Source organism: Salvia splendens, chromosome 22, assembly GCF_004379255.2.
Source record: "Salvia splendens isolate huo1 chromosome 22, SspV2, whole genome shotgun sequence".
Lineage (NCBI taxonomy): Eukaryota > Viridiplantae > Streptophyta > Magnoliopsida > Lamiales > Lamiaceae > Salvia > Salvia splendens.
In genome coordinates this window covers 13,043,104-13,065,198 of record NC_056053.1, presented here as the reverse complement: position 1 = coordinate 13,065,198, position 22,095 = coordinate 13,043,104, and the positions used below count along the sequence as shown (strand labels likewise).

Sequence of the window (22,095 nt, the reverse complement as noted above, 5' to 3'; positions counted from 1 at the left end):
TTTAATGAAGCTCTTTAGTCAAATTCCGACTGAAGGAGTGACGCATAACCGTTATGCGTCGTTAATAGAGAGACGCATAACCATTATGCGTCTTTATTTAGTGACGCATAAGAATTATGCGTCTTTATTTAGTGACGCATTAGCATTGTGCGTCTTTCCCTAGCGACGTAGAACACTTATGCGTCTTTCACTAGCGACGCATAACGCTTATGCGTCTTTCGCTAGCGACGCATAACGCTTATGCCTCTTCCGTCGAGTTTTAAAAACAGGCAGAAGGCAGAAGCATCTCAGAAACAAACAGAGCAGAAGCAGCAAAGCGAACCAAGCGACGAAACCGTAGCAATTTCCGACGAATCCCAGCAATTTCTGGTGAATTTCCACCATTTTGCAACCATATTCCGGTAATTGTTCTTCAATTTGGCTAAATACATCATTTATTGCTTAATTTGTGCATGTTTTCTGTAATTTAGCAAAATTAGGGTTTATGATGAAATTGATGAATTTTTGGTCAATTTTTGTTGTTTTGTTGCCTACAATTAAGGATTATGATGAAATTAGGGGTTATGGTGAAATTGATGGAATTTTTGGTTGATTTTCCGTAATTTGTGTATTTCATATGCATATAATTTAGCAAAATTAGGGTTTATGATGAAATTGATGGATTTGTTGGTCGATTTTCCGTAATTTGTGTATTTCATATGCAAATAATTAAATGGGTAGAAGCAGTTGATTAAGTTTTTGTAAGTGCGCCCTTTTGTTGCCTAATTTGAATCTTGATTATGTCTCCAAATTGGAATATAGCGTGTCGTTGTCAATTGAAGTTGTAATTTAGTTAGATTGTTGAGTTTTTATGATAAAAATTGAATCTTGGATGAATGTTTTGAAGTAGATGGCATCTGCAAGTTCCGAACAACAGTTATGTTATTGACCTGAGGATCCATCATTACTATTTCATCAAAACAAACACATTTCAGCCTCATTGTTGGCAAATGACACAACAAATGTGTTGAGAGTTCGTAGGACGGAGAGTAAAGTTTGGGCAGTGCCAATACATGAAAATGTGATGTATTGGCTTGATGTATGGGGGTTCAGAGGCGTGGTTGAGTGTGGGAGGCCGATGAGGATGGACAATGAGCTTATAACTGCCTTGATCGAGCGCTGGAGGCCTGAGACACATTGTTTCCACCTACTAGTTGGATAAGTTACCGTAACCTTACAAGATGTGCAAAGCCTGTAGGGTTTGAGAGCAGACGGTCGTGTTTTCACTGGCCGTGACTACCCTATTGGATATGAAGATTGGCCCAGCAAGTGTCGAGATTGGTTGGGATGGATACCTGACGCAGAAACAGAAACGAAGCAGGGTGGTTTGTTGATGACATCTCTGATCCACCAAGCGACGATACCTTTGGGTGATGGGCTGCATGAGTATGCATACATCCAAAGAGCACGTATACATGCTCTGATCTTGTTAGGGAGGCTTATTATACCGGACACCACAGGGTGCAAGGTCCCCTTTATGTGGTTAAATGCCTTTGACGATCCGGAAGAAGTGGCTAATATCAGTTGGGGTAGTGCTGCTTTAGCATTTCTGTATCATTATTTGTGCGAGGCTTATGTAGGCAGACATAAAAGAGATGTGGGTGGACCTATGGTTCTTTTGCAGCTGTGGGCGTGGGAAAGAATGCCTACATTGAGGCCAGCCTTCTTGATATCGCCTATGCACATGCCGTATACCCCGTGTGGAGCCAAGTAATGTTTTTTTTACATTAACTCACTTAATTATGTATTATTTTGGTAACTTTTTACATTAATATTATGTTTAGGTGGCACAGAGTTACTGAAATTGGAAATGCTCCCCGACATTCAGTAGCTCATTATCGTGATCAATTATCACTGATTCGTCCCGGCCAGGTGAAATTTATTTTTGTTGTCTTAGTTAATGAATTTACTATAGAATGAAATTAATTGTGATTTATTTATATTATGTTTTTGTAGTTTCTGTGGACACCGTATGCAGATTGTATCCTGCCTGATTACTGCATTGATTCGACTGCATCCTTCTTGTGCGACACTTATTTGGTGTGCTGGTCATTTGTCGAGGCACACGAGGCTGGACGCGTTTGCCGACAATTTAACTGCTACCAGCGTATTCCTCAGTACTGTGATAGGATGCTACATAATGCAGGACATTTGAGTAAAAGTCACCGCCGTGGGAGGAAGGGCGCTGATTGGGCTAAGGTACATAAGTTCTTCATTGATGAATGGGACTTGAGACACGACAGGTTCCAATCAACTTTTGACCATGCCACGGCGACCATGGATGGTCGCATTAATCCAGGCTATATGGCGTGGTACAATAGGATCACAGTGTCGTACCTAGTTCAACCTGTGACACAGTCAACTGTTGGGATGAACGAGTCAGCCTCTTCTATGAAGAAAATGGTATGTTATGTTTTTTGTATATAAAAATGTATTTAGTTTGAAGTTTGTATATATTTATTGTAATGATTTTGTATTTGTGTTATATAGGTTGAGACCCTTCAGGGGATATGGCATTTGACCTCTTAACATGACACAGACCCTCGGTTACGGCAGATTCGGGAAATGGCTGCTGAGGCCCTTCGTACGACGGACCATACTGATGTGATGGAGTATCCAACTTCACAACGACGAAATGTGGTCATTCCGCCACGCCCACCAACTTCTCTTCGTCATGGACTGCCGGGTGTCCGGACGGGTGGGCACGGGATTGAAGGGGTTGGCAGCGGAAGCGTGCATGAATTACCAATCATATAAATTTGATCTATTTAGCAGATTATTTAGACAAATTCTATTCGCGTAATTATCACATGTATCATGCTCATAACTTGAATTAAAATCATGCTTTAGAATATAAAATCCCTAAAACATGCATACTACGGAGTTAGCCAAATTACCTCGTTTATTCGGTCAAGAATCGAAGATAGCTTGCGTCTTCTCCACGTTAAGATCTTCAGTACTCGACCTCGGACCTTCTGACTGGTGTCCCAGACTATACGCTGATATTTGTGTGGGCAAATCTCACCTACGTACTAGGACTTGAATAACGAAGACAGAAACTGCTCACGGAGGAAGCACAAATTTCGAAAAAGTGTATTTTCTGTCTCCTTTATTCTCCTATTTATATAAGTCACATATTGGGCCCAGTAGGGATCTAAGGAAGAATTTGGATCAAGCCTCACCCAATTAGCTTTTTACTAATTAAATTGAACCCACAATTTAATATAAGCTTATATTGGAATATTACAAGCAGCCACTACAGAAGTAATATTGCACTACCTTCCAAATCCGATATTACAAGTATTCCGGGTTTCCTTTAATTGCATTTAATTTATTTCCCGCGCTTAAGATAGAAACATCCATTAATTAATTATTGTCTGCTATGGACTTAATTAATTAACATATTTTAATCTCCAAGAGTGGACTTAGCAAGAAACTCTTATTTATTATTCATAGAGTAATTAAACTCTAACTAGCTAGGTTCCGAATAATAAAACCTTGTTTTGAGCTCCTCTTGTGGATGTTATCAAACGAGACTCTCCTCGCGCACGATTCAACGTAATAGCAATCCTAGCACCGCTAGATAATGATCACCACTACCCAATATACCTGGATCGTTGGGTGACGAAAAACCCGCACCTTTGGTAAGTCAAAGTAGTAGATACTCAATATCGTATGCTCAATGCTAACGTACATTGATTAAGAAATTAATTATCAAGACCTCGTCTTTCAGTAGATAGCATAAAGACTCGTCTTGCTGTTAGATCCATTCAGTGCTATACCATACCAACGTCATCTTATTTCAATAAGGCTTAGAAATAATCGGACTGACATTGCAACCTTTCGCGATAGGTAGTCTAGGGCTATCTAGGTTGTGAAATTCTTACTTTTCTTTGTTTAGAACTGACCGTGTTACCTTAAATTGGACGACGCCCACAACCGGTCTACTAAAACAAAGACTTAGACTTTCTTACGTTTGCTTATACATTTAAATATGCAATAAACAACCATTAAATATAAAACATAACAACATTATGACAAAAATAATCTGTTGTATTTATTGAAAAATAATAATTAGAGTTTTACAGTATCCAATCACTCGAAAGGTGATTTCTAGTATACAAAACTCTAACAGGGATTACACGACAGCATAGGTTGTCACAGCAGCAGCCGCCGCAACTTGAGTATGCGGTACCAGAGCCCTTGAATCTAGAGTACGATTCCCCAGGATGGTCTCAGTTGAGTGGTGCAAGCCACGAGCCCTCGCAATGGGGAGCACGAGCATCATGTGATTCATTCTTTGGCGGTGGGTCTGATTGGGATGCAGCTTAACCTGGACGTGATCCATACTTTCAGAATTATCAATTTGTGGATCCTGTGGGGGAAGAAGAGGGCCAGGAAGATGAGGGCGGGGAAGACGAGGGCGGGGAAGAAGAGGATGAAGTTATATTTCGACCACCGACCGAGGGATCCTCACGACCAACTGTGAAGAGTTCATCAAATAAGATTGGGAAGGTTATGCACAATGTATTAAGGGGATTTTCAACAAGGAAGAACAAAGGGAAAGGTCCAACAAAGTTCACGCCTTCAGGGAAATAGGTTTTGGAGAAATGTTAGTATTTGTTCATATTGACTAAGGTTTTGGTCATATGTTGATATTTGAACATTGTTGATGGGTTGAAACAAGTTTCGGGCATATGTTGGTTTTTGTTTATATTGACACATGTTTCGGTCACATATTTAAGGTGAAACAATATTCATCACACATAACACCCGTCTACAAAAGTCAATAAAAATCATAATAACTGTCATAATAAACATCATAATAACTGTCGACAACATCTCACAAATGTTGATACATAAACATAGTAACTATCAAATAAGATCCATCAAATAAGCCCCAAACACAAATATCAACAACATTCATCCTCGACGCCATTCCCTCTCTTGTCAGCAGTTCCTGCAATTCAACATAAATTTCAATACAAAACATAACAGATCTCCAATTCACAAATCAATCGCAAATATATATCACGAATTTACTAAACAGCACCGGCTGAGCAATTTCTTCGGTCATGCCCCTCAATCCCGTAATTTCTGCAACGGCGGGGAGCTCTCGGTTCATCTTCCTCGCGAACATCCATTTGATTAAGTATCCTCCTTCTTCTAACTCGGCCACGCGTTCTAGGAATCAACTGCTGAGGGGTGGTGCGCAATTTCCATGAAGGTTCAACCCAATAATCTTCGTGTCTTGGTGCATCAAATGAAATTTAACCATAGTACTGTGATCTCCATGTACCTAGGTAGTAGCTCTCATCTAGGAGGTCAATCATAACATGACCTCTGTCTCTAGCAACCGCACAAGCATGCGAACAAGGAATTCTCCACATCTGCCACTTACCACAACTGCAACTCGAATCCAAATACTTGACTATTTGAACATTGTTGCCCTTTGACACTCCTTTTTCCATTCTTCCTCGAGTTCGAACATGGTACTTCCCTGTATCCCGGTCAATGACAGTAATGTAATGTTTTCCCCCCTTTGAGCCATTCTTAGCAAGTTTGTCCCTCGCCCATGGGGTTAACTCACATTCGGTGTGTTCTATTGTTGTCTTCTTCTTCACCCACCATTGTACCGTCCTCCAAAATGTCAAATCAACCAAAGCTCTAATAGGAAACTCTCTCACACCCCTCAACACGTTGTTGTAGCACTCCGACATGTTTGTTGTGGCCACCCCCACCTAAGTCCACCATCGTAGCACAATGACCAACATTCTTTTGTAATCCTATTGAGCATTCGAACCGCACCACTGTTGACATCATATAGTGACCGATGTCTTCTGCCAAATTTACGTTCCTTAGTACTGACCCCCAACTTCCATATAATGGCCTTCACATTGGGGCCCTTGTGCTTCTTCAACACATTTGCCCTCACATGGAGCAAACAAAATTTGTGGTGTATCTGCGGGGCCCTTGTCATGATTTTAGACTCCATTGCATTCAAGATTCCTTTATGCTTATCTGATATAATGCACACCTCTCTCTCGTATTTCACCACATGAGTTCTGACATGATCCAAAAATCACGACCAACTGTCGTTGGTTTCTTCATCCACCACAGCATATGCAATAGGCAAGCATGTCTTGTTAGCATCAAAACCACAAGCAACAAGCAACTTACCTTTAAATCTTCCTCGGAGGTGAGTCCCGTCCACTGTTAACACCGGTGCGGCCTTCTGGAACGCATGTATTGCAGCCCAAATGCCCAGAAAACATAGTTGAACACCATTGTACGTCTCTGACTCAAAGCTCGTTGTGCTTTCACTCAACAATTGTGTCCAGATTCAGTGACTGGAGTTCAAACATGTAGCTTGGCAACTGCCAAATGATTCCTCCCATCCACCGTATACAAACTCTATAGCCTTTCTCTTTGTATACCATGCCTTCTTATAACTGATTAACACACCAAATCTGTCTTGAACATCAGCTATTATTGAGAAGACCTTGAAATCGGCACATTATCGCACATGATGTCGAATCAATGGAGCAATCATTGCCGATGAAAAGTTAGCATGATCTCTGTTAGCACGATGGCCTACACAAGTATGTCGATCCTTCCACTTCCTAACTACCCACATATTGTCATGCGACCTTTGTGTAACAGAAACCTCCAACTTACATTCCCTCACCTTTTCAGCGTCGGTGGTGCTGATGATGCCTGCCCATGTTACTGTCGTTCCGCTGGAAATTTGCATACGGCATGCCACCTTCTTAATTTACTCTCGAGGACCTTAAACTATTTTTCATTCCACCAACTCCACTTAGTTATAGCAGTCTTCACATGTAGCTTGGAATCAATTTTGTTCCCAACACAATCCGATGCGGCTCATTCTCATCCCAATACAAAAGGCTGTGTTCATTACCACCAACATCATTAGATACTCCAGACGGACGACTTGGTAATTCACGAAAGAATCTAAACCCCCTAGGATTGTACTCCAGAAGTGGTTGTTCACCTTGCATAACAGGTTTACATGCTACTATCTCATCATCAGAACTACCATCAACATCATCAGCACCATCACCATCACTGAGATCGGGGTCTGGCTCTGTCTCAGATAGTGGCCTTGGCTCACCAAGATCATCTGCAACATCTACCTCATCATTCAATCCAACACCAACATCATCAACATCTACAACATCTCTCTGCTCATTCATACTACGATCAAAGCTCATATGCTCCACCCTCGCAGATGATCCAATACCACAATCAAAGCTCATTTGTTCAACCCTCGCAGATGATCAAATACCATAATCAACAACTGGTGGGATTTCTGAACTCCTCACAGGTGAATACTCAACAAATAATTCAATACACCCACTTGAATTTTGAGCATTGTTGAACATAAACATCACACTTTCATCATTGCAAATCACAGAACAAGTATAACTCATACCGGAAGCAAAGACTATACATTGTCTCCATAATAATTCAATTGTGTGTTGGTTCATATCTATTCTCATCGCATCACAGATCATTGCTACCAATTCAGAATAGGAAACACGTGAATTTAATATGATGGAGCTCCTCGCACGAGGTGGTTCATAACCAATACCCATATGTGGTAGTTGAACTACTCTACCACCCCAATACAAACTCACAAATACTTGCATGATTTCTGCATCAAAAACATTTAAAACAACAACAATTATGGACATTTTTCCTACAAGCCCTAATTTTATAAATTGGGTAAAACTAACAAATGAAAACAAAATAAACATGAATAATGATGAATGTAGCTAAATTGATGAACAAATTACCGGATCTTATGGAGATAACGCTGGAAATCGCCGGAAACCCGAGAGAGGAAATGAAATTGTATTCTATGCGCTGCTTCTGCCCGCTGTGTGTTAAAAGCTGACTGAAAGACGCATAAGGGTTATGCGTCATTAGGGTAAGACGCATAAGCATTATGCGTCTTTGAACGAGGCATAACCCTTATGCGTCATTAACGAAAGACGCATAAGGGTTGTGCGTTTCATTAATAACGACGCATAACTCTTATGCATCACTCCTCCATTTGGAATAAATCTAATCCCCTTCATTAAAATGGAATTCAATTAGTGGGCTAGAACAATAATAGAAAGACCTCACCAAGAGAATGATTGCACAATGCGGTTTCTCATCGGCTTGAATGCCTCTTTTGCTCAGATCATATCTAATATTCTCTCCATGGTTCCTCTTCCTTCTCTTTCCAAGGTTTTTTCCTTGGTAATTCAGGAGGAAAGACAGAGACGCATTGATGGAAATAACTTTTCTCCTGTTCCTATTTCATTGCCAACGCCAGTTCCTAGTGAATTGCCTTTTGCTAATGCAGCAGCTTCTTATGGCAGAGGCATGAACAAATTTCTCTTTTCTCACTGTGGAAGAACCAATCATCCAGTTGAAAAGTGTTTCATACTCCACGGTTTTCCCCCAGGTTATGGAGAAAGGAAGGGAAAATCACATCAATCGCCTGGTTCTTCCGGATATGTTGGGAACTCTAATCCTCACCAACAGAGATCTGTTGACTTTGTTGAGGAGATTCCTAATCTGCTGAGTATTGATCAATATCAGCAGCTCATCAGTCTCTTGCAGAGCCAAAAACTCAACACTTCCCCAACTCCAGTCAGCAACTCAGCCACTGCTAGCTCAGCTCAAATCCCCAATAACATTTCTGGTACAGTTTTCTTCACTCAATGTATAAATTCTATTTCATCCTCATGCTCTAGTTCATCTACCTGGATTTTAGATACAGGTGATACTCATCATGTATGCTATGATCAATCACTCTTCAATTCTGCCTCACCAATCTCTAATGCTTCTGTAAACCTCCCAAATGGTAACACGGCTCCTGTCACTCATCTAGGTACTGTAAAACTGACCTCTCTCGTCACTCTTTCATCAGTTTTACATGTACCATCCTTCTCCTTCAATCTCATTTGAGTTAGTGCACTCACTCAAAATACATCCCTGCACAGTGATTTTTACTCACAATAGCTTTCAAATTCAGGAAGCTTTACTGGGGACTGTGATTGGGAGGGGTAGTCGAGTTGGAAACCTCTATATCTTTGATTTTCCAGACCCTTCATCAAATGCCACAAGTTCAGTTCATTCTGATTCCAGAAGCAATGCTGCACAAAGTTTGAATTCTGCTTCTGTAAATTCTGTTGTAAGTCTTGATGTTTGGCACCAACGTTTGGGCCATCACCCACTCAATAAACTGAAACTCTTATCTCCCATATTGTCTCCATCAAACTCACAGCTAGCTACTTGTCAAATATGCCCCATAGCCAAACAAAAGAAACTTCCATTTCCTGTCTCTACATATAAATCTTCTGCCATATTTGATATGATACATTGTGATGTATGGGGGCCATTCTCTACCCCAACTCATGATGGTTTCAGATATTTCTTGACCATAGTGGATGACTTCTCACGTTTTGTTTGGACCTTTCTACTCATACAAAAATCAGAAGTCCTACCAGTGATGAACCAATTTTTCTCCACTGTCAATACCCATTTCTCTAAGAAAATCAAGGTGATGAGAAGTGATAATGCCCCTGAATTCAACCTCACCTCTCTTCTTTCATCTTATGGGATAGTAGCTCAGCATTCTTGTGTGGAAACACCACAGCAAAATGCAAGAGTTGAAAGGAAACACCAACATCTATTAAATGTAGCCAGAAGCCTATTGTTCCAATCTCATCTTTCCATTGATTTTTGGGGAGAGTGTATTCTCACTGCCTCATTTCTCATAAACAGAACTCCCTCATCTGTTCTTCCAAAAAATATAACACCCTTTCAAGCTCTCTTTAAAAAACCTCCATCATACACTACTCTAAAAGTATTTTGTTGTCTGTGTTTTGCATCCACATTAGATAAAAGCAAACACAAGTTTTCCCCAAGAGCCATCAGATGTATCTTTATGAGATATCCCTCTGGCTATAAAGGATACAAAGTCATGGATTTAGAGACAAACGACATTTTTATCAGCAGAAATGTCTCATTCCATGAATCTGATTTTCCTCTCATATCTCAACCACCATCAGCTTTTCCAACTGATGTTCCTCATAACTCAGAGGCTTATAAATCTCATACTGATCTTACTCTTCCCCTCATCCCTCAGCCTATATCAGATACTTCAGCCTCTCATCACTCAAAATCTGGAAGATCAATAAAAACACCAACTCATCTCATTAATTACATATGCAATTCAGTGACTTCATCCTCAAAATACCCCATCTCTGATTATTTTTCTCTGGCCAAATTATCCCAGCCTTAACTCATATTTATCATCCTTCTCTCCATACTTACTGAACCCTCATCTTATAAACAAGCCTCCCAAAATCCAGAATGGGTTTTGGCTATGCAAGATGAACTTGAGGCACTGATGAGAACAAATACTTGGCTGATCACATATTTTCCTCCTGGAAAGATCCCTATATCTTATAAAATTAAGTTTAAGGTTGATGCTACAGTGGAGAGATATAAAGCACGTTTGGTGGCTAAGGGCTTCACTCAACAGGCTGGTGTGGATTTTCATGACACCTTTCCCCTGTTGCCAAACTCACCACTGTCAAAATGATGTTGTCTATAGCTGCTATTAAAGAATGGAAATTGGCACATCTAGACATCAATAATGCATTTCTATATGGGGATCTTGAGGAAGAAATTTACATGGCATTGCCTCCAGTTCTTGTCATCAAAGACCCTCCTGCTGGCTCCGGTCAGCTTGTGTGTGAGTTAAAGAAATCCTTATATGGCCTAAAGCAAGCTTCTAGGCAATGGTACTTGAAGTTTTCTCAGGTTCTCTCTGGCTTTGGATTGCAGCAATCTGCTTCAGACCACTCTTTTTTCTACAAATATTCAACAGATGGAAAATTTTTTGGAGTTGTCATCTATGTTGATGTTGGTGACATCTTGGTGGCAAGCAGTGATGATAGCCCCATTGCTGAGTTCAATGTATTTCTGGCCGACCATTTAAATTCAAGGATTTGGGGACTCCTAAGTATTTTCTTGGAATTGAAATAGCTAGAAATGAAACTGGCATCTTCATATCCCAGCACAAGTATGCTTTGGATCTAGTAACAGATGTTGGATTGCTTGGTTGTAAACCTTCATTAACGCCTATGTATTCCACCAAGTCATTACATCTTGATGCAGGGGAGCCTCTTGCTGATCCAACTGCTTAAAGGAGATTGATAGGTCGCCTTGTCTATCTTTGTATCACACGCCCTAACATCACCTTTGATGTGAACAATCTCAGTCAGTACCTATCAAAGCTATGCGCAGATCACATGCTTGCTGGTGAACGTGTTTGCAGATATTTGAAGGGCACGATGGGCCATGATCTTTTTTATTCAGCTCGGGCAGATCCCTCCTTGAGCATCTCTTATGCTGATTGGGCCGGTTGTCCGGACACTAGAAGATCTATCTCCAGATTCTGCTTGTTCCTCGGCACATCCCTGATCTCATGGAGATCAAAGAAGCAACACACTGTGTCAAGATCCTCAGCCGAGGCTGAATATAGAGCAATGGATCTTGCTTGCTGTGAAGTTGTGTGGATTATAGCTTTACTCAAGGATTTTGGTTTGGAAGTAAAGAAGTCGGTGCCTCTTTATTGTGATAGCCAAGCGGCCGTGCACATTAGCACAAACCCTGTGTTTCATGAGCGCATGAAGCATATTGAAATTGATTGTCACACCGTGCGTGACAAGATAATTGAAGGAGTGATCAAAACCGTCCATGTTCACAACAATCTACAGCTAGCTGACATTTTCACGAAGCCTTTGGTTGTTGCTCCCTTTAACACTCTATTGTTCAAGATAAATTTCAAGAGTGTCTATACTCCATCTTGAGGGGGCCGATTAGAATAGTTCACACAGCTAGCTCGAGATGATGGAAGAAGATCGAGCTCAAGTGTGAAGATAAAGAAGTGCCAGCTGTTTTGGTAGTTATTCAGTTGAGTAGTTAATTAGTTATAGAGCTTTCATCCTGTGCTTTTCGTTGTATATGCACCGTGCACCGATCATATATAAGGTGCCTTGTATGTATTGGAATTCATTCAATAAGATTCAAGTTTTCTCTCCCAGAATATCTTTCTCTTTTCTCTGCAACTCCATCATGATCATGGAGTTTCTCTCATAGATTTGTTATGCAGCTCCTTATTTGAGCCTAATTTGATCTTGTTGTCTCTGAGGTGGGAGTTTTGTGGACTCTGCAACATATGTATAATTTGATGGCATGTGGGGAGTTCAAATTCATTTTGATTCGTTTTGTATTAATTTGTTATGGCCATACTTAGTTTTTACTAGATTTTTGCATTATGTGGTACATATTGCAGTCCACCATATGGTTAATTGCTCTCAATTGTAGGTTCAAGAAGCAGTTCTGCAAGCCAATCGGTGTCCATGAAGAAGAAGGTCGTGAAGTTGATGACCAAACCATTGCGTCGGTGTGGAAAATGTGTCCCCATGACTCTAGAAATTGTGGCAGACAATAGTTCGTTTCGAAATACTTGAAGATTGTGTTAATTCGTTTCGAAGTACTTGAACATTGTGGTCATATTTATTTTTAACTTACCAGCTTGCAGTTTAAGTCCATCAATATTACTTTATTGAATTTGTTCATGATTAGTTTATTGAACGATTGCAGATTTGTTCTCGCATTATTGCTTACTATTGCTTTGTGATTTGTTGTCTTCGGTCAATTACATTAGTACTTGAACAATACAATACTATTAATTGGTAGTTATATACTATTGGTCCGAGATTACATTCCCATTAATTGTTTATTGCTTCCTAAATGGTTGAATTTTTCAAGCGTCGTAATTGCACTGCAATGCTTCACATATTGCAGTACAAAAAGAAAGTATTTCATCTTAAGGTTTCCAAAAATCATAGAATTATATGCCATCAAACAAGTATGCAACAAAGAACATTCAAATTACGTCACCAACATTAGCTACACCAAAATAAAATCGTCTTGTTTTAAGTACAAGTAGTCACCAAATCAAAACATCAGTCAAATCATCTACACAAAAAAAACAATTCAGAAACAAAACCATGTTTGAAGAAGACAAAAGTTCAATAATTGGTCACAGTTTGTGGTAGTCCGTGACCATCTTGTCAACATCTATCGGTCCCTTCTTTGTCCCCTTCTCGAAGTGTTGTACAGTATTTTCCACGAAGGAGCTAGAAGGACTTAGATTTCTTGTTTGTTAGGTCGCATTTCCATTCGTTGAAATTCATGTCCATGTATGTCTCCATATGATGTGAAATGCAAATCCCATAACACGAAACTGCAAGATTTAGTTTGGTAGAATGCAATACACAAGTTAGAAACTTGAATACGCTCATAATGGTATGCCCGACAAAACTGCAAATATATGCACTTAAGTTTGCAAAACTTACTATCATGGAATGAAATATGGGTATTACACATGCAATACTAGCAATCATTCAACTAATGATGCACATTACAATACACATGATGCATTGCAATATTTGGTGATAAACAATATTGTAATATTGTAAATGATGCAATGCAATATGGGTATTGTTATAGAGTGAAAGGCAAAACAGGGATTTAAGGATTTCAAATAATAAATCAAGGAACTGATAGAAATGACTCTCGTTTTATTGGAAGGGAAAAAGAGATGGAAAACTCCTCCTTGAGGCCACGGTTCTCACCGCCTAACAATGATCTCTCTGGATGCTTTCCTAATCTCCAAGACTCTCCTTTTTATAGGAGTTTACAAGAGAGTCTAAATAAGCTAAGCAATCAATCATATCATTATTATAATATAATACTCCCTCCGTCCCATAGTAGATGTCATACTTGGAGATGGCACAGGATTTTAGGAGATGTTATTTTGTGTGTTAAGTGGTGAGAAAAAATATAATTTTATAATTGATGTGAGAGGGAACTTTTTCCAAAAGAGGAAATGTGACATCTTTTGTGGGACAAAGGAAACTGTGACATCTACTATGGGACGGAGGGAGTAATAGATAATGATGAGAGCTATTAAAGGGAAATAATAGTTATAATTAGCCAATATCTGTGCAATCCTCAATTAGCAAATCTTGATCATGATATCTTCAATCCTCTTCACAACGAACTCCTTAATTCCAGCAATTACCATAATCTCCTTAATTCTTGCTGATTTGGCTACTGATTATAATTTGCCACCTGTCGTGGTCCACGTGTGTAGACCTTCCATCGCATATCCTCTTCATCCACCCATGTTGCCTCATCCGCTGATAATCCGACCCATTGCACTAACACTTGAGCAACTGAGACACTGTCCCTCATAACTGAACGACGATCCAGGACCAGCTCTGGTAAATAAGGTGGATCCACACACAAGAGATCCTCAAGGAGAGATAGTTCTGCATCAGTCGCCCCAATAGCTTTCTTAAGAAGGGAGACATGGAAAACTGGGTGAATGTGAGACTCAGGAGGTAGTTGTCACTCTCCCCACCGCATTAAAAGGACCAAGTAGCGTGGTGCAAGCTTACGATTCTTTGAGCGAAACAACGTCGACTGGCGATATGGCCGGAACTTGAGATAGACCAGATCTCCAACATCAAATTCTTCGTGGTGGTGATGTCTATTTGCTGAACGTAGCATTTTCTGTTGTGCTCTCTCAAGATGAAAACGTAGGTGAGCTAACGACTCATCACGTACACGCAGATCTTCTGCAACAGCATTAACTCTGACCTCTCCTGACAGAAAGCTTTGAATAGTGGGGGGAGGACGACCATACACCACTTCGAAAGGAGTAGTATGAGCAGCCGTTTGAAAGCTAGTATTATAGCAATATTCAGCCCATGCAAGCCATTTGCTCTATTGTTTACGCCGCTCTGAAGAGAAGCAGTGTAAGTATGTCTCCAGACAACGGTTGAGGACTTCAGTTTGTCCATCAGTTTCGGGATGATAGGCGGAACTCATCTGGAGTGTAGTGCTAGAGAATCAGAATAATTCTTGCCAAAATGAACTGAGAAAAATCGAATCTCGATCTAATACAATAGAAGTGGGCAGTCCGTGCAGTCGCACAATTTCTCTAGTGAAGAGATCACAACTTGACGAGCTGTAAAGAATTTTGAGAACCTATCCACAACGACCAGCACACAGTCCACACGTCCTGGGAAACCCCGTTATAAAATCCATGCTGATGTCATCCCAAATCCTTGAAGGGATCGGCAATGGTGTAAGCAGGCCAGCAGGGGCGCGTGTGTCATACTTGTTCTTTTGGCAGATTGCACAAGCTGCAACGAATTTGATGCGTGCCATCGTTCTCGGGTGCGCCATCGGGCACCATTATGGGTGCCCGGACGATGCAACGCCCTAAGCCCATGCCCTAAGCTTCGTCCGCGGTAGAAGCGCACCCGATAGGCCATCGGGCGCCTTTGTGGGCGACGCGGACGATGGCGCGCCCGATGGCACGCGTTTTTTTTAATGCTAAATTTGAAAATTTTGTTCAAATACCCCCTATCGCACCTTCATTTGTAACATTTCATTTCACCATTCCACTCTCGAAACTCACATTTACTACGAAATGGATTCAAGTCTCAATAGTCCGATGTTTGGGGGTGATGCGCGTTGGTCGGGTACAGAACCCAACGAATATCGGTCGTTCGACGCCAACGCGTAGTACGATCCCGAATTAAGTACGAATTTGTACGGTTTGTCTGACATGGATCCGTCTCCAACCCGACCCGTCGCCCCATCCGCCGCTGCCGCCCCTGCCAGAAAGAAGCGGATCCGGCACCGGGCGTACAAGGTGCCACCTCCGGAAACGAATGAAGAGTACGCCCTCGGGATGACGAACTACCAACTAGATGAAACCCTCGTCTTGGCGAGGTGTTGGGTGGTTATTTCGGAGGACCCGGTATTCGCGAACAACCAGCTTGCGTACTGGGAGCGCATTGCTGAGTGCTACAATGAGGCGAAGCCGTCAAGCTCGTACAAGCATCATAGGGAGCAGCTCTGCAAGCACTGGGACCAGGTGAAGTAGCAAGTCAACCTGTTCGCGGCGGAGTACGAGAAGTGCTCGAGGGAGCAGGGAAGCGGCGAGAGCTTGAGCGATGTGCGCGATAGAGCGTTGTTGTCGTACCAGTCCATGTACGGCGACTTCAAGCATTTCAACATCTGGGCGCTCTTGAGGGACAAGCAGAAATTCCAAGGCGGGATTCTGCACACCGGTGCGACAAAGAGGACGAAGACGACTGAAGCTGGTGGTTACACGAGCAGCGAAAGCAGAACTCGTCCGGTGGACCTCAACCGGACGTACGCGGAGGATGAGAGTTCCGGCACACCGATGTCCTCCCGGCGTCCCATAGGCGTCCAGGCTGCGAAGAACAAGGGGAAGGCGACGGCGACGGCGACATCATCCTTGACCACCGCCGCCCTATCGCCGATCCCGGTCCCGATCCCTATCCCGACCCCAAGCCTGACGGCCGCCGCGTATGTGGAGTTGACAACAGCCTCGATGGCGAGGACGTTGTTGCAGACGCACAAGGCCCTCGAGAAGTGTACGGACCCCACCAAAGCCAAATACCTACGGGGGTTGATTAGCCAACTTGAATCATGTAACTTTTGTTTAATCAATGCAGTCTTCGTCGGTTTTTATTTAATCGTTGTGTTTTTGAATTAGTTTGAATTATATATTTTGAAAATATTTAAATTAATTAACTAAACAATAGTAAAACCTATAGGGCGCCCCACTGCAGGTGGAACGGTAGGAGGACAAAAAAGATGACGTGGCGGTGCATAGGGGGCACCTTAGGGCGCCCCATTGCTAATGCTCTAACAATTCTTGACCATACCAGGCCAATACACATTAGCAGCAAGTCGGCGATAGGAGCGATAAGCCCCAACATGGCTACCTAGGAGATATGGTCTCCAATGTTGGATAGCGCGCACGAGGGCCATCCTTTCTTTTTCATAGGCAGATTTGGAGAGAAGGTATGGAGAGATTGTCTTGCTAAAGTAGGCAACGGGTTGGTTCTCTTGCATCAGAACAGCGCCAAAACCATGCCCCGAGGCATTACATTCCACAATGAAATCTTTTGAAAAATCTAGCATTCGGAGCAAGGGAGCTTTGGTGAGAGCAAGCTTGAGATTTTGAAAAGCTTCATCTGCCTCCTTCGTCCACTGAAACTTCTTGCCATCGGGTTTCTTTAACAAGGTTGTGAAAGGTGCAGCAATTTTACCATAGTCACGAATGAAACTGCGTTAATAGCTGGTTAAGCTGAGGAATCCTCTAATGCCGCGCACTGTTGATGGAGTCAGCCAACGCATGACAACAGCTATCTTCATAGGATCCATACGTACTCCCTCGAATAACACAATATGCCCCAGATATTTTACATGTTGACTCCTCAAAATGCATTTCTTTGGATTAAGTATCGGGGCATATCATACAACAGCTGAAAGACTTGATGGAGATGACCAATATGTTCTTCCCACGTATGGCTGTAGACGAGGATATCATAAAAAAAGACTAGAACAAACTTTCGAAGAAATGGTCGAAAAAAATCGTTCATAAGGCTCTGAAATGTGGTTGGTGTGTCCGTCTATCCGAACGGCATAACAAGGAATTCATAGTGGCCTGAATGGGTACGGAAGGCAGTCTTAGCCACATCTGATGGAGCCACACGGATCTAATGATAGTCGGCACGGAGATCGAGTTTACTAAACCACTGTGAACCGTGTAATTTATCCTTGGATCACCGGGATGGGATACTTGTTTGGCGCGGTCCTTTTATTAAGTTAGCAATAATCAACACAAAATCGCCAGGACTCATCTTTCTTCCGGAGTAAGAGTACTGGACTTGAATATGGGCCTGTACTCGGCTATATAATCCCTGCGGTTATAACGATAGGGTCGGACTCGGCTGTTTAATCCATGCGGTATAATCGCCATACCAACTTCTCCATTTCTTCCTTTTGTGTGTGGTTATAACGATAGGGTCGGACCGACGCCAGTTCCGATCACGGTAGCAGCGTGATGCGATGATCCGTCGTGCGATGGGGTGGCAGCGAGGTGGCTGATGTAGAGATAGCCGGAAATGCTATCACGTACTTTATATACAATAATAACAATCATTCAACCAATGATGCACATTATAATACAAACGATGCAATGCAATATTGCAATTGATACATTGCAATATTTGTTGATAAACAATACTGCTATATTGTAAATGATGCACATCAATATATAACCAACAATTCTGCAATATCAGTATCACATATATAACCAGCACAACTCAGTAGTACAGTTTTGGCATGCAACTAAACAAATTTGTAACAATACTATATATGAAACTAGAATTCGAAGATGTTCATCACAATACACATGAATGCAAGATAGGGTATAATGATGCACTGCAATGTTGTAAATGAGCACTGCAATATTTGGTGATAAACAATACTGCAATATTGTAAATGACGCACTGCAATGTATAACTAGCAATACTGCAATAGAAGTATATCAAATCAATAAAGTCAATGCAGCGGAAACAATAAAGCAAGCAAGCAACAACCAACCAAATCAATACAGTATATCAAACCAAAACACTATGGAAACGTATAGCAAATCATACAACAATATAGCGGAAACAATAAAGCAAGCAAGCAACAACCAAACAAGCAACATTCACAAAATATACAGCGGATACAATAAAGCAACCAATCGACTACCAATCAAGCGCGAATCTAGGTTTCCAAAAACATCTACGCAAATCGTCAAGAATTGAGTCCAAACGTCAGATTTATACAACAAATCTTTCAAAAAACACCGATCAACATTAAACAGACCAAATATCGGAGGAATTGTACTTCAATCGCGTTGCAACCACGGAAAAATCAAGCAAACGTGAATAAAAATTGATAAATATGGAAACACACACACTAATCTGCATGCATAGTAACATTACAAAAGGAAGTCCGATCAAATTGCAAACAATTCCAGTCAAATTACCTTGCTGCCGAAAAAAGTGTAGAGTCGGACTGAAATCGTGGTGTAGAAGCAATTCAAAATCCCGATTTAAGTTGTTGCACGAGAGAGTCGTGGTTTGAGATCGCCGACGCACGGTGTAGAGGAGGATTGAGGGGGGAGAGAAAGAGTCTGAGAAAGATTTAGGGTTTTCAAAAAAGAGGAGGATTGGGGAGAGATAGGGGTCGATGCAGATTAATGGTGGAGTTGGGTGAGAGTCCTACTATTTTGTCAAATTGATACGCAAGAATTAACCCCCCCAAAATTTTGGGTGTTCCAAATTTGATTCAACTTTAAATTTTTCGAAATGACTAAATTAGCCCCGACAACAATTCCTAATCCATTAGACAACAACATTTACTCTGTGTGCGAGATTTAATCATGACCATTGGATTTCCAGATCTAGTGGACTATACTGGTGGTATGGTGTTACTCTATATATGGTGGCACCATAGTACTCCCCAATAAATAAATGTTGTATGTTCGAAAGGTCTAACTAAATTACATTAAAATATCTATAAAAAAATATTACATAAACCATAATCGATTAATATATTTTGGTACTATTTTTGTGGTTTTGAATATTTTTCTAATATTATATATGTAGCAAAACAAAGCTTCATTTGGAGGTCATATTAATGTCACTATATTATAAATTTTGATGAGATTCTATTTCTATAGAGTTCGGCTGTAATATTACAAAATTTTAAAAATTTAGAAATTACAAATTTATAAAGTAAAAAATTAAAATGTAAATTATAAAATTTTAAAATTGAAACAGCAAACTCAATTATTATTTATATATTATATATCAAATTTCAATTTATTTTTATGATGTAATAAATTAAATTATGAACTCTAATATTTTATGAAACACATACACTACACACATTACGTAAAACACATACACTACACAATACTCACAAAGCAGTCTACGTAAAACACATACTCTACACACTACAAACATACAAAAAATACATGCACTACAAGCACACAAACAGATTACACATAATTCATAGACTATACACAAAATACAAACAGTACATATTCAAAAAACACACAAAAACAAAATACATGCACTACAAATACACATTGCAAAAACTACAAATACTTATACAAAGTACACTCACTTCACACATAAGCACAAAACACACACAGTTAGTACACTATACACAAAATATACACAATTCATACACTATATACTTAATACACACACCGTGTGACAAAATACATACATTAGACACATTACAAACTATATTCAAAATACAGACATTGTGCTAAACACACACAATAATCACATACATACACAAATTTCATAGACTATACACAAAATACACAGACTACAAATTCAAAAGCACACAAAAACAAAATACATACACTGCAAATACATATACACACATTGCACACACTACAAATACTAATACAAAATACACTCAGTTCATATAGAAGCACAAAATACACACAAAATACACACAGCTCGTATACTATACACAAAATATACATAATTCATACACTATACACTAAATACACACTCACACGCATATGTAAAATACACACACCATGTTACAAAATACATACACTATATACATTGGACACAATACAAACTATATTCGAAATACAGATGTTGTGCTAAATACATACAATACTCACACTGCACACTACATAAAACACATACACTACAAACATTGGACACAATACAAACTATATTCTACATACTCAAATTGTGCTAAACACACGCTAACACACAATACTCACACAGCACACTTCGTAAAATACAACCACTACACACATTATACACACTACAAACATACAAAATTACATGCACTACAAACACATATAGACAGATTGCACACACTACAAATAATCACACATTTACACACAATTCATAGACTATACATACACACACTACAGATTCAAAAACACACACAAAACAAAATACATGCACTGCAAATACACACATTGCAAAAACTACAAATACTAATACAGAATACACTCACTTCACACATAAGCACAAAATACACAGTTCATACAATATACAAAAAAATATACACAATTCATACACTATACACTAAATACAAACTCACACGTAAAATAAACACATTGTGTGACAAAATACACACACTACAAATACACAAACACACATTGCACACACTACAAATACTAATACAAAATAAACTCAGTTCATAAAGAAGCACAAAATACACAGTTCGTATACTATACACAAAATATAAATAATTCATGCACTATACACTAAATACACACTAAATAAACTCAATTCATGCATTCAGAAAATACACGCACTATGTTAAAAAATACATACACTATTTACATTTGACAAAATACAAACTATATTCGTAATACAGACATTGTGCTAAACCACAACATTCACACTCCACACTACATAAATACAAAATACACATAGTTCATACACTCTACACTAAATACACACTCATGTTGTGTTACCAAATACATACGCTACAAATATTACACACCTAAACAAATACACGCATTGTACACACTATACACCCACTATATACACAATACACACTGCCTACACTACACAAATACACACAATTTACACACAAACATACAAAACAAACACTACACACACTATACACACACTACACTTAGTATACTAACACAAAATACACACATTTCACAAAACACTACATACACTACACTTAGTATCCTAACACAAAATACACACATTTCACAAAGAAGCACAAAATATACACAAAGAAGCACAAAAAATACACACTATAAACATTACATACACAAAATAGAAAAAATATACTACACACATTATATACAAAATACACACTACATACACTCAAAATGCATGCACCGCAACTACACATACATCTACGCACATTACACACACTAAAAACTTAATACACACAATATATAAAATATACACGCAATGCACATACACGTACAAAAAATATACCAACATATACATAAAATGCACACACTAGACACACCACATACTATACACAAACACACACAGTAAA

The 22,095-nt window shown here is 39.9% G+C and overlaps 1 protein-coding gene and 1 long non-coding RNA gene across 2 annotated transcripts; both read left to right on the top strand.

Moving 5' to 3' along the window:
* The first annotated feature begins 240 nt into the window (after positions 1-240).
* On the top strand, positions 241-2,194 carry LOC121786741 (serine/threonine-protein phosphatase 7 long form homolog). Its single transcript, XM_042185371.1, has 6 exons — positions 241-401; positions 1,093-1,192; positions 1,238-1,749; positions 1,824-1,911; positions 1,996-2,118; positions 2,186-2,194. Exons 1-6 carry the CDS (start codon positions 241-243, stop codon positions 2,192-2,194), a joined length of 993 nt encoding a protein of 330 aa, XP_042041305.1.
* A 9,971-nt stretch (positions 2,195-12,165) lies between these two features.
* Positions 12,166-12,710, top strand: LOC121786991. Its single transcript, XR_006047233.1, has 2 exons — positions 12,166-12,280; positions 12,457-12,710. It is a non-coding gene; the product is annotated as an uncharacterized LOC121786991 (long non-coding RNA).
* The last annotated feature ends 9,385 nt before the right edge of the window (positions 12,711-22,095 follow it).

Bases quoted from the DNA above. Each gene is read 5' to 3' on its own strand.
- LOC121786741 (XM_042185371.1), top strand. From the start codon at position 241: ATGCCTCTTCCGTCGAGTTTTAAAAACAGGCAGAAGGCAGAAGCATCT. The intron at 402-1,092 runs GTAATTGTTCTT...ATGGGGGTTCAG, and splicing joins CATTTTGCAACCATATTCCG to AGGCGTGGTTGAGTGTGGGA. The intron at 1,912-1,995 runs GTGAAATTTATT...ATGTTTTTGTAG, and splicing joins CACTGATTCGTCCCGGCCAG to TTTCTGTGGACACCGTATGC.